Genomic DNA, 14043 nt, shown 5'->3' with positions numbered 1-14043 from the left:
GTGTGTGGACTGGTCACATCAGACACTTGGGGCTTTGAAATCCATTCAGACAAATTGGTGACTTCTCCTGCCCTCTAGTTGTATTGTTTGGCATAAAATAGTTCAATCCTTTTGAATAATCTCAGTAACAAAATGTAACACCACTTTCATCTTCTTGGGAGGTATCTTTTTTCCTAAGCAAATAAAACATTTGCTTGTCTCTTTGCAAGAGAATACAGAATGGCTATCCTTCTAACAATGAATATTTGTTTCATCAATACCAAATTTATATGCCACTACTGTTTTGGAGACTTTCTGTATCTATAATAACTTTTCACTTCAATGTTGAATAATAATGTAATCTAAGACATTTATGACAATTAAACTCTACTGAGAGTAGATGTAACTCAATAGAAATGACAACATGGACAGTTGTGACCATGTTTGCCATGCCCAGGCAGTGGCATCTGCAGCAGGAGCTGTATGACCACCAGTCACCCATGCATTCTAATCTCAAAGATGTTAAAGTATGAAAAAAAGAGCATCTTATAATGCATAAATTATGGAAGTAGCTAACAGAGGTCCCCAAACTTTTTACACAGGGGGCCAGTTCACTGTCCCTCAGACCGTTGGAGGGCCGCCACATACAGTGCTCCTCTCACTGACCACCAATGAAAGAGGTGCCCCTTCCGGGAGTGCGGTGGGAGGCCAGATAAATGGCCTCAGGGGGCCGCATGTGGCCCACGGGCCGTAGTTTGGGGATGCCTGACTGCTACAATTTACTGAGGACTTACTATCTATCTGACAAGGCACTAAACTCTTGACAAGACCATGTCAGTCAGATTTTATAGCAACCCAAGATGTATGTGCAAATTAAAATGTTTCACAAGGTTAACAAAATTGCCCCAGGTCACACAGCTAGGTAAACTCTAAAGCAAGGATTATTTTTCTGATATGGATAGTAGATCCTTCTGTGTACCACCTATGCGGTGATTCTATCGCAGTGGACCATATACATACTGTGTGCATACTGACTATAGATTGCTGATTGGTTCTGTTTTCATTCAAGCATCTTACCTGTATACCTGAGGCATCACTCTAAATAGGCTCTCAAATGAGTTATTTAAAATAGCTCATTGCTTCTCATTCTTTTGACTAAGACCATATACTACTCACAAAAATTAGGGGATATTTCAAAAATGAATATAAAATTATAAAATATCTTCTAATTTTTGTGAGAAGTATATATACAAATAGCCACTTCTTAAAGGGGCTTATTCATATAATTTCTGCCCTCACAAAAAGTATGCAAGCTATTGTGGCTATCTGCAGCTACTTCCTCTCCACAGTGCAATGACATAGTTCAATCACTACCATTATCTAACCAAAACCCTACCAGAGTGCCGAAATAACTTGCCCAGTTGTACACGAAAGTACATTCATAACACATATATGGACCTAGATCAACTCAAACCTGGTCTCCTGGCTCTTGGGCCTGCTATTTAACATGGATGGAAATGGGTACAGACTACTATGTTTGTTTTTCAACCATAGATGTTGTTTTACTCTCCCAGTGTTAGAAGATAGAACAATGAATGAAATTTTTTAGCACGCAGGAGTCCCCAACCCTCGTCCTGGTCACTCTGTGGCCAGCCCAGATGTACAGAAGGAAAGCTAGCAAGTCTGCCTCTCAGAAATGGCCATGCTGAGTAAATTCCTGTGGCTTGTGGCCACTCTGTTTCCATGGACGGTGAAATACGGAATCTGGGAGGAGCGTTGTACTTATGTTCAGTGCTTTGGGAGCTAAACCCAAAAGAGAGGACCGTGAATGTGACTAAATGCTTTTAGAGTCAAAATAAATACAAGCAAGAAAGAATTACCAAGTCCAATTAATAGTTGAAGATCACCAGCCTCAGGCCATAGTCTTGTAGATACCACAACGACTTTCATAAATTTGCATTCCAGGGACCAATGTAGAGATGGCTCTAAGAGAATTCAATAAGCATCTTTCAAAAATTTTTCTCAAATTAGTGCATTTGGTTGGCAAGTGTGCTCTGAGTTTGTACACGTAAAAAGGGAGGTAGATCTAGGGGTGAGCAAATCAAGCTCTGAGAGTAGCAAGCATGCCTATGTGAAGAGGTTGGTTGAATAATGAGCCAAGCTGAAGCCTTTTCTCCTGTCCCCTGGCTTTGTCACAGCTGTAAGGGTGCCTCCCACTACGGCCTGACCAAAGACAGGAAGAGGCGCTCTCAAGATGGCTGTCCGGACAGCTGGGCGAGCCTCACAGCCACAACACTCTTCCCGGAGGTTTCTGCAGCTGCCACCGTTGCCTTAATGACAGACGAGCCCGGCCTGGACAACCCTGCCTACGTGTCCACGGTGGAGGATGGTCAGCCAGCAGGCAGTCCGTCAGACTTTGGCCGGAGCAACCGAACTAGGGGTGAGTCAAACGGATGGTTGTCCTGGAATGGACTCCTTGCCTTGGGATGGTCCAAGGCAAGGAATATTGTGGAATATTCCCTATGGAAAGTTCTCGAAATGTTTTTTTTAAGGAGAACTCACTCTAGTAGTTTTGGCAGCCACCCAATGTCCAATTCTCCAAAGTGAAATAAAACCACGGGTACTTCAGATCATTAAAAAAAAATGTGTAATCTGAGTTGGTGAAAGGGGGTGGAACTAGACTTAATGACTCACTCCCCCCACCCCACCCCCCGCAGAGCCGGTACCTTCCCATCTGTGCGGCTCCAGAAAGGTGTTGTTCTTCAGCCCAGCCCCGGACAAAAGAAAAGCAGATTTTTAAACCAGTCATACAATTTCACTGTAAAAAAAATTTAGAACTATACCTAAGCAAATTCTACCATCCTACCACGTAGCAGTGATTACCAGTCGTGTTTTGCTGTACATCTTACCAGATGTGTGCCTCAAAGAGGATTTCTGTGAATGTGGAGCGACTGTTCCTTCTCTCTGTTTCTCAGCATGGCCCTTCGAGAGATCTTCTGTTAGAAGCAGATCATTTAAAAAAATAAATCGAGCTCTGAGTGTTCTTCGAAGGACAAAGAGTGGAAGTGTTGTTGCCAGCCAAGCTGACCAGGTCAGAGAAAATTCTGAAAACTCCACTTCCTCTGAAGGTAAATGAACTCGCCACAGGCTGGGGACGGGCTCGTCTACCAGAATGACTTCGGGGGTGATAACAACCCGACCGCCACTCACTTTCTGTGACAACTCTCCTCCTAAGGACATGTTTCTTACGTTGATTAGCCTATTTCTCACATACGTAATTGCAAGCACAAATTATTGTTCTGTTTTTACATAGGTGTGGGAAAAGGTGTTAGAACGCCCACCTTCAGGTACTAGCTTAATACATACAAAGAATAATTATAGTTAATAAATGAAAAGGAGAACCATGCCTGGCAAAGAGTAAATGCTGTGTAACTACTCGTTCTTATTCCAACTATGGATGGTCTATTGCGAGGTTGGAGCTGTGTTTCAGAAAGACGAATGTGTCAGCCGTGTCGTGGGTGCAGGGTGCTTAGAGACTCCTTGGATGCCCCCCGAAGCTCTTACTCTGGAACAGGATGAGGTCGGAAGTTCCAGTGAGGCTGCTGGTGATACCTGGTTTAGCCATACTTTTTATATCGGTGAAGAGACTGGCTCTACTGCTTATCAGCTGCATGGCCCTGGCCAGGTTACTTAAATTCTCTAAGCCAGCGGTTCTCAACCTGTAGGTCGCGACCCCGGCGGGGGTGGGGCAAAACACAGGCATCGCCTAAAGCTATTGGAATAAATATGTATTTTCCAATGGCTTTAGGCGACCCATGTGTTTTGGTTGTTCAACCCCCGCCGGGGTCGCGACCCACAGGTTGAGAACCGCTGCTCTAAGCTTTAGTGTTTCATCATCCTTAGAGGAAAAAAGATAATAATTATTACTTCATAGGATTTTTAGGACTAAAAAAAAAACTATTCATACCAATTCCTTAGCTCAATGCTCAGTATAAAATAATGAACTCTTAGTAAATAACATTATATCACTAAGTCCTTGAGTGAAGAAAGATACAATTCTTTTTTTTTTCCTAGACCAACGCATGTTTGGCAGTTTAAAAATGTAACTCTTTAAAGTCACTAGGGTCTAACTGGTGTGACTGTATTTAACATCATTTACAAGTGTGATTGGTGTGTCCTCTCAGATTATTAAATCAAACATCCTTGAGTGGTTTAGGTTTGGGAATACGGTTTTTGTAAATCTGCTGGGGGAGAGGGAGAAGAGAGGAAGAAAATCAGCAGCTTTGATTATTTTCAAATCTTTCTTTGTTCAAAATAATTTTTTTTAATTTCCATTCCCTTGTCACCAAACCTGTTCCAGCAAATGCTTGTGGTGTATCTTACTCAATGTAATCAGTGTAGTTTAAACAGTAACTGAACTCGGTCACCGTAGCGCTGTTAGCACCAGGAACTGACAGGTTAAGATGGCTGCCCACAGGTCACAGCAAAGCCAGTCACTTCTTGTAAATTAAATCCCACTGGGGGTTAAGGACCCACATTTATAGTGTCTCTGGCTTCCTCTGGCCACTAAATTGCTTTGTTTATCATGTTTTATAGTACTTAGAAAGAATTAAAGTTATTTCTGTATTGTTCCTAGAAAGTTGAGTACTCATGAATGAACTCAGAGTTCATTAGAGAAAATGGACTAAGGTCATGGGTTGTGATAATAATCACAAAGAATGCATTATGCAGAACTAGGCGTGTGGTCTTGATCTTCCCAGATGACATAATTAAGGAAAAATCAGGTGAGGGGCAGAGGTGGTTGTCAGTAGCTACAGGAAACAGAAGCATTTCTGCCCTCCTCATTCAAACTCAAGCCTCAAGCAGCTCCAGCTGAGTGTCTCACTCACCAGACAAGGTTTAGCTTGGCCGGCGATTTAATGGTGTCCCCTCTGTATACTTCCATTCAAACCCGGGTGGGGAACAGCACCAGTTGTTACTGCTGGCTTCTAGGTCTATAGGGCAAGTCCCCTGTGTGACTGTTACCAGGATGTGAACCCCTGGCTCCAGGGAAACCTAAGTTTGCAACCTTCATCCAGTCTCATCACTTCCCCTCTCTGGGCTCAAATATCCTCACTTGTCAAAAAAAGGTTTGACTTGCTATCAAACTGCACAATAATTAGAGCAGATCTTCAATGTGTGGGCACCGTGGAATGGGGTGGGGAGGGCGTGAAATACTTCGTGGGGAAAAAAAGAGTCCTCAGTTCAAGATCACGTTTGAAAATGCCATCCTAGAGATCTCTGAGTCTCCTCCTTGCTCTGAATTAGTGATTTTGGCAAAGTGGGGCCAAACCTCTTAAAGCCACCAACTAAGCCTGGGACTCTTTTATTTAATCACGAATCAAGCTGTTTGAGTTCCTTTATTGACCAGTGTCTGGTAGAGAGGACTGGTCAGTTCCTAAGCCTGAGAAGCAGGAACTTCTGGGAAGAAATATTCAAAATGATCTGAGAGGGCAGATAGGTGTGTTTTGTTTTGTTTCTTGATAAGTAAGTGATGAAACTGCAGTCTGTTCTATAAAGACCTGTCATTCATTCATTCATTCCTGTTCACCCAAATATTGACTAAAGTCTCTTGTGTGCAGAGATCTGTGCACAGAATGCCAGAAGAGCCAGAAGTTATGTCTTCGGGGGTCTTAGAGTTCAGTGGGAGATATAAGAAAGGGGCATAAAAAATAATAGAAGATTGAATACAATGAGAAATGAAAAGAAAGTTTTACGGGAAATGGAATGTTTAGAGAGAGCAGGGAATGAGGGATCAGGGCAGAGTTTAATTGGAAGGGATCATTTCATGCAGGCTTTGAAGGAAAAATTGGGTTTAGGCCTAGAATAAAAATCATTCCAGGCAAAGAAGCTTATGCTGGCATGGAGGAAGGAAAATTGAAAACATGTATGAGGAACAATGCATAGTTTATTTTGGCTGAAACCAAAGTTTGGCAAGAAGAGTGGTTGGAAATGTCCGTTGGGTGGGCGTCTTAAGTAAATACTGTCTTTGTCCATTTTAGTCTTTCCAAGGTTGTATCACCTGATTCCAGATGGTGAAATTACCAGCATCAAGATTAATCGAGTGGATCCCAATGAAAGCCTCTCCATTAGGCTTGTGGGAGGCAGCGAAACCCCCCTGGTCCACATCATTATCCAACACATCTATCACGACGGGGTGATTGCCAGAGACGGCCGGCTACTGCCAGGAGACATCATACTAAAGGTGGAGACCATGGCTGTGAGGCCACGGAAAAGGGCTTGATAAAAAGCACTTCAGAGCAACTAACTGGATGGATGGATGGATGGATGAATGGATGGATGGATGGATGGATGGATGGATGGATGGATGGATGGATGGATGGATGAATGGATGGATGGATGGGTGGATGGGTGAATTGATGGGTAGATGAAATACTAAAATAAAAGTAGAGCAGTCACTTTTCTTAATTACTATGTTGATATGCTCAATATGACAATTATAATTTAATTGAGATAGGTCTTTGTCCTCATCTTTCTTCCTCATTTTTTCCTCTTATTTCTCTCTGTTGTACATACTTCTCTGTCTCTATCATTTGTCTGTCTCCCCTTCCTTCTTTCTTCTCCTCCTCTCTCTCTCTTTCTACCCCTTCCTCCTAACTTTAAGTAACAGTTACATAAAACAATATAAAACTAGAGCATATATCTTTCAAAATTGCTTTTAGATAGATAATGGAACACTTCATATTTTATCTACTTACATTCACACACGGCTCTCCCTGTAGCTTAATGGACCTCCATGGGGGGGGGGGGAAGAAGTCATCCCTAAGTTATTTCCACCAACCCATAGACATTCAGGGAGACAGGTGGTGGACAGAATGCTTTGGGCAGTACCGTCCATCCTCTGAGGTTTGGTGGAGGGGAAGGACGTTAGGGAGGATTTATTCAAAAGAAGAGACAGGATAAAGGAAGAGTTGTTTATCAGACAAAAGTCAAGCATGTGCCAAAAGTGACAGAAGATTTCTTCCTGGTAATATATTTCCCATCTGATACTCAGATGACAGCTTCATCCACCCCTTCTAGGTCACTGAGGGGTCAGCTACTGCCACATCATGAGCAGTTTCTTTGGCAAGATGTCCTTATTCTTTGGAATAAGAGAAAATGTAAAGCATTTATCGCAGAAACACTGGAATTCCCACTGGCCTCCGAGGGTGGGGTTCAAGGCAGGGCCCATCATCACTAAGGGACCGTCCGGGGTGCAATCAGCAGTGCTTCTCGTGGCATCCTCCCAGCTCTGGTGGAGACTATGCTGCCGGGAGGGTTGCACAAGAAAACATTCGGATTCCTACGGCCTTCGCTGGCGCTCGCAGGCGAAACGGCTGCCAGGACTGTTTAGCAGGCGACCCTGACCTTCTCTTGGCCTGGATGTGACAGAGAAACCAGACACAGGCTGAGGCAACAGATCAGAGTGAGGTCTTTAAGCTCACCTGGGCTTGGACAAAGGCCCTGCGCCTCATCGGTGCAGGAGGGAGCTTCCCTCCTCCCAGAGACGCAGCAGGGAGCCCACAGTTCTATGCTGCAGGAAGGAAGGCCCTTTAAAATCTCACTGCACAGCTCCTCGAACAATTGGCTGCAAGTACGAGAAATCTTACCAAACCATAGAAACTCAAGAAGGTTGTTTCTGTTCTGTGGGGCCTCCCTCCGTAAGCACAGAGGAGCACAGGGCTGCTGTGAAACTGTTTTCTTCAGAGCAATGACTGCCCGTAGGGGCTGGAGCCTTAGGGCTGGGCCACTCAGCCAGGGTAATTAAAACCAGAGAGCCCCGTGGGCATCCATCCCACAGATCTTTAATGAGGCACAAATGAGAGGGTCGAGCTTGACGACATTTAAGTAGCATCCTAAAGTGATCCAGCCCTTCAGTGAAAGAGCCGAGAAACTTCTATTCACACCAGTTTGTTCAAAACTGCAGAGATTTTGTTGTTTTTGAGAACACAGGCAAAGACTTTGCAAAATTCTTTCTCTCTCTCTCTCTCTCATACACACACACACACACACACACACACACACACACACACGCTCAGTAGTGGGACCTGGAAGTTCCAGTATGGGTGACCCAGGGAGAAAAATTCGTTTGGGGACTTTGAGAAAGAAAATGTCACCTCATTTTGAATTGAACAGCAGTTTACTTTTATCATTGGAGCTCTGTGGAACATTTTCTATTCTTATTTGCCTTTTTATACCTTTTTTTCTTTTTTTCTCTTCACTCCAACTGAAAAAATAAGTTTGGCAACAGAAATGAGAGTGTGGATTACATGAATTGTAGGGCCTGGGTCAGGATGGGGGAAGTCAGATAGTTCCCGCCAAGAGAGACCTGGGAAGGTGTTACAGGTGACACTCGTGGCAGGGTATGGGGTAATGTTGGAAGATGGAGATATCTGGATACAGGATAAGGCGACAGAGCAGAGCGGCTCTGTGAACGGCCCTGATGGTTCTGGGGTCCTGGGCCTTCTGGGAAGGGTCATGGCAGGTGGAGCTGACAGCTGGGTCCCCTCCCCCCAGGTCAATGGGATGGACATCAGCAACGTGCGTCACAACTACGCCCTGCGCCTCCTGCGGCGGCCGTGCCAGGTGCTCTGGCTGACTGTGCTGCGTGAGCAGAAATTCCGGAGCAGGAACAATGTGCAGGCACTGGACACCTATGGGCCCCGGGATGACAGCTTCCACGTGATTCTCAACAAAAGCAGCCCCGAGGAGCAGCTTGGAATAAAACTGGTGCGCAAGGTGGACGAACCTGGGGTGTTCATTTTCAACGTGCTGAATGGTGGTGTGGCAGACCGACACGGTCAGCTGGAAGAGAACGACCGAGTGCTGGCCATCAATGGACATGACCTCAGATACGGCAGCCCGGAAACGGCAGCTCATCTGATCCAGGTGGGTCCCAGGTCTCCCCTAGATCCCGATCAGAAACCCTCAGCCTGAACAGGGATGCTCGTCACCCTGACCACCTTCCCTGTCCCTGCTAATGTGAGATACAGTGCCTCCCCTTCGAGGAGTCAAGATCGAATGGCCAGGTAAGAACATTACTCAAACAAATGCTGTATGTTGGGGTGATGGACACTCCTTAGGTTTTGCCAGCCATCCAGCCTGATGCAGGTCAATACACTGGGCTGTGTACTGCCAGCTCACCAGGTTCAGATCACTCTAGGTTAGCAAGGTTGTGTCATCCCTGTACCTAGCACGTTAGTTGCAGACCCAAGGGCCATTCAGATAGATTCTAGACACACTCAAGCCATCCCATTGTTCCAATTGTCATCAGAAGCTGTGCCATGCACCCTCCAGTGATCCTGTGGACAGAGACCACTATAGGAGTGGCTAAGGCTAAGACCCTTCTCTGAGATTACATCCAAGCCCCATGGAAAGCCCATAGTAACTCAGGTATAAGCTTGTGAAGAAGTCCTCTAAGAAGAGAGATATATAAACTATTGATCATTCAGGCCAATAGAGCTTCCCATAGCACAGCATTGGTTCAGATTAATTCACTTTCTAAGCAATGTGGTGTCATTCAGCCGCAGTATGCATTTTGTTGACTTTGGTTGAGTCGTCATGAGTTTTCTAATGTTCACTGAGCTTCTAGCTTTATTCTTAAAGCAGCAAGCTTTGCTCTGTGGTTTTATATTCTCACACCCATTCACTTACTTCATTGAGTCTATATGTATTCAGTTTCTGCTGCTTGACTAGCCCTAGGTTAGGTGCAGAGAACAGAGAGAGGGTGACCCCTTAGGCTTAGGGGCGGTGGACTATTTTTCTAAATATGGCATGATAGTCCTGTTGTGGAGACATTAAGCGCTGTGCTGCTGCAGAGGAAGGAGAGGAGTTTTTCTTAGGTGGCCTAGAAACTCTGCAGAGAATTAAGATCCTGAACTGGGGTTTTGAGGAATCAGAAGTTCTCCAGGTGGACGAGGCAAGGAGGGTCACTCTAAAGACATCCAACACAAAAGGACATTTCCCTAAAGCCTGTTAGGAAAAAAGGTTAATACCTGAAGCAAGGTGTCTTAGGAAGCATTTGCAATGATCTGGCACATCATGTCAGCTTCCATTTAGCGACTGAAGTGACTTCAAAAATAGTGAGTTAGCATCAATATTGACTGACTCTTGTGCCAAGTTCCATGGAGGACGACAGTCAGAACACAGAGTCTGCCCTCAAAGACTTGATTATCCAAGTTTAAATAAATCTCCCTACCCTCCGGTTCCAGCCACGGAGTTCTTCCGGGTGTTGGCAACACTCTTCAGTATTGTGCGTGTCTTATCCCTCTTCTTTGGGAAGAATCAAATTGTGGATGATACTGTCATTTTAAATGTGGATGACCTGAGGCAGAGGGGACAAGGGGACTTACCTGACTGCTCCGTCTACCAGAATAGGAACCACACGTTGTATCTTGGTCCCTGAACTATGGCTCTTGGTGGTATCCCAATTCCAAGGTGATTCTCAGCCTGCTGGATATTCCCAGTGAGGCGTGATGTCCTATAGCTAGAGAACAAAAGCAGGCTTACAAGAGGCATCGCCCTTCTGGAGTTTATGCCATCTCTTTCCAAATTCACATGCCCAGCCCCAACCTCTCCGAACACCATACCTCATATGCAGCGGCCGCTTTGTTTCTCCATGTGGATGTCTAAAAGTCATCTCAAATCTAATGTCCAAAACCGAATCCTTGGCTCTCTTCCACTCCAGCCCTTGTCATATCTGCTCTTCCTTCTGTCTTTCCCAGTCTCTAAAAATGACACCACCATTTACCCAGTTACTGGGGCCAAAAAGAATCTTTACCCTTTTTTGGGTTTTTTTTTTTTTTTTTTTTTTGAAGTGAGAAGCGGGGAGGCAGAGAGACAGACTCTTGCATGCGCTCGACTGGGATCCACCCAGCAAGCCGACCAGGGGGGCAATTATCTGCCCATATGCGATGTTGCTCCACTGCAACCAGAGCCATTCTAGTGCATGAGGCGTAGGCCATGGAGTCATCCTCAGCACCCGGGCCAACTTTACTCCATTGGAGCCTGGGCTGTGGGAGGGGAAGAGAGAGATAGAGAGAAAGAAGAAGGGGAGGGGTGGAGAAGCAGATGGGCGCTTCTCCTGTGTGCCCTGGCTGGGAATCAAGCCTGATACATCCACACACTGGGCCAACCGCTCTACCACTGAGCCAGCTGGCCAGGGCTTTTACTCTTTTTAACATCCCCTTTCCACAACCCATTTCTCACCACTTCCATGGTTTCCATCAGTCAGGCCACCATCAGCTTTGGTCTGGCCACTGCAGGAACCTCCTCACTGTCTTCTTGCTTCCACTCTCAATCCTCTCCCTGTGCTCTTCACACAGCAGTTAGAATGACCGCTTTGCAAAGTCAGTGCCATCATGTCCCTCTCTTGCACTCAGCTCTCTGATGCTTCCCAAGACACGTAGATTAAAAATTCTAAAACCCAGCACTGGCCTCCAAAGCCGTACATAGTTTGGCTTCTAGTTATGTCTCCAAACTTTACTTCCTAGCTGTCACTTTGCTGTCTTACTACTCTTCTGACTTTTCAAAAACTTCTTCACCTGAGGACTACAGTATTCTTACTGTCCCTCTGACTGGAACACTCTTCCAAATAGCTCTGTGACTCACTCCCACACTTCTTTCAGATCTCTTCTCAAATGCCACCTCTGACAATCCCACTTTAAATAGCATCTGCTCCCAATTCTGTATCCTCTAATCTGCTTTGTTTTCTATCAACTAATTATTATTACCTGCCAGTTAAATAAAGTATAGTACAGTATAGGATTATATCTCAAGCACTTAGAGAAATGCCTGGCATTTGTAGACATTCCATATATATATTTGTTGAATATATAAAGTGAGTCAAATTTTAAAAATTTAAATTATTAAAAATATAATTTAAATATTCCATCTCATAGGGATTTTTTTTTTGTTAAACCATTTACCAAATAACAAGTGCCAGATATACTTTTATATGCTATTTGTCCCTAAGATAGCATCTCTATTTTTGTCCACTTGAATTTGTTCCATTATTATTGGCTGAGAACCTTCTATGTGCTGAGAGGTGGGTGGTACAATAGGAGACAACACTGACACAGTTCCTGGCCCATAGAGTTTGGAACACATTCCCATTTCTGATCTCAAACACAATCAAGCCAGCACGAAGTAGATTATTCCTGCCTGTACGTATTGCTGGGTGAGGCAGAAAATAGGCAATGTTTATGAAAACATTAACCTATGAAAAAAGGAAATAGTCCTTGCTGTTTTTTCATCAGGAAGAAATTGCACTCTAAACATGATTATTTTCTCTTTAAAAACTAGGCTTTTAGCTGTTCATCAATTTTTTGTTATTGTTACACTTGTTAACGCCCTCTGCAGGTCGATCAGTGCAACTTGCATTCATTCTAGAGTGCCTGCCAACTGCACTTTGCAACAGGCAAAACAAAAAACTCCCTTACTCATGTCATTTGGAAAACTTTGGCATTCTACATAGGATTGAATATGGCATGCTACTTTTGTAGATTAGTAACAGAAGAGGAAAAACATTCTTTTTCCCTGAGAAAGTTAATTTATGAAATCTTGCCTAACAGTGGGACTTCCTAAAAGATTCTTCTGCTTACTAAACAAAGCCAACGTGCTTTATAAGCAGGGAAGGAGAAATAAAAATTAAAAAAATGGGCAAAGCTAGTTGGAAATAAAATGGAAAAAAATAGAAGGCTGGGAAAACCCAGTTAAGCAATCTCAGGAGTGGATTTTATTTATGTGATACTTGTAACACACACCAGGCTGGGAACATTACACTAAATACCCTCAAAGGTTACAACTCAAGTTCCCAACCAGTCCGTGGCTGTATTGCCCTTGTACCTACTCCATGAATCATAGTTACCTTACAGAGAAATTCCCAGACAACATGTCCTTTGGTTATGTTTTCTCCCACAGTACCACTCACTCTGCCTCTCTCTACATGATTTCAGGGAAAAGTTATTACAGAAAAGCCACAACTGTTTTAAATTTGACCAGCTTTACAGATGTGGAGGTCTAACCTCAGCTTACTCAGCAGCTGCCCTGGGTGCCGGAGCCCAGAATCAGAGATGTTGAGAGGCTCCTGAAGAGGAGAAATCTAAGGAGATGGGAGCTTCAACTATGGGGCAGTGAATTTATTTAGAACTTAGTACAACTTTATTTTTCTCTGTCAATTTAAGGTTTTTGAGAACCATGGCTAGAATAACTGTGTGAAAGAGATGACTTTGTGGAACTGTCTGGTGTCATACCTACAATGAGAGAACAAAGAAATATGGACTAAGGATTTGAGATGCTAGAGACAAAAAGACATGTGAACATTCCAAACCTTGGCCATTCAGCAGATATGTATCCAACACTCAGTATGAGAGTGGTTTAGCCTGAGAGTTGTGCCTATTTTGAGATGTTCTCAGTGAGTTCATATTTATTTAGTTCAAATATACACATTCAGTAGATGAAGAAAGTCATCATGAATTTCAAATTTTGAGTACCCCTTTTGTGCTTTTTTTCCCTAGGCAACTTCCAGACTCAGTGCAAAAACTAAAATAATTCAAAGCCAGTTGAAGAGGTGGTGATAAGATTGGTTTTCATTCATACTGACATATGTGTGCCCCCCCCCCACACCGCATGACTTCATATTTAAAGGAAAAGCTCTCTTCAAAGAACTGACATCCAAGCTCTTCAAATTTTTAAATGGAAAGTGATTGGCCTTTAGACAGAGCCAGAAACTAATACCGGGGATCCTCGGGTTACGGCAGTCTCAACATAGGATGTTTTGAGTTTACAACACTCACTTTCATAAAAACTAAAAAAACAATTGAGACGCGTGTTCCAGCATTGTACTTACGGACTACATGGGTGAACTAGTTTGGTTGTGCAGCAGAAGAATACACAGTAACGCAGCATATTAGTGAGGGTCTTGGGATCCCCCAGCATGCTGACCTAGGCCATTTTCTACTGTTAAAAGCACAAGTGTTCCATTTGTGTTCGGCTAGGGTGTGTTTCAACTAACACCAAAATTCG

The 14043-nt window shown here is 44.0% G+C and overlaps 1 protein-coding gene across 3 annotated transcripts in view; it reads left to right on the top strand.

The window, feature by feature from the left end:
- The window catches only part of LNX1 (ligand of numb-protein X 1), a 170625-nt gene that overhangs the window by 135680 nt on the left and 20902 nt on the right, over nucleotides 1–14043 (top strand). For all 3 annotated transcript variants that reach the window (XM_066387195.1, XM_066387196.1, XM_066387197.1), the window contains 4 exons: nucleotides 2178–2419; nucleotides 2955–3107; nucleotides 6021–6223; nucleotides 8536–8907. In XM_066387195.1, the coding sequence (XP_066243292.1) occupies nucleotides 2178–2419; nucleotides 2955–3107; nucleotides 6021–6223; nucleotides 8536–8907 (970 nt within the window). The remainder of the gene's footprint in view (nucleotides 1–2177; nucleotides 2420–2954; nucleotides 3108–6020; nucleotides 6224–8535; nucleotides 8908–14043) is intronic.

This window comes from Saccopteryx leptura, chromosome 5 (genome assembly GCF_036850995.1).
Source record: "Saccopteryx leptura isolate mSacLep1 chromosome 5, mSacLep1_pri_phased_curated, whole genome shotgun sequence".
NCBI lineage: Eukaryota > Metazoa > Chordata > Mammalia > Chiroptera > Emballonuridae > Saccopteryx > Saccopteryx leptura.
This window is presented reverse-complemented; position numbering and strand designations above follow the sequence as displayed.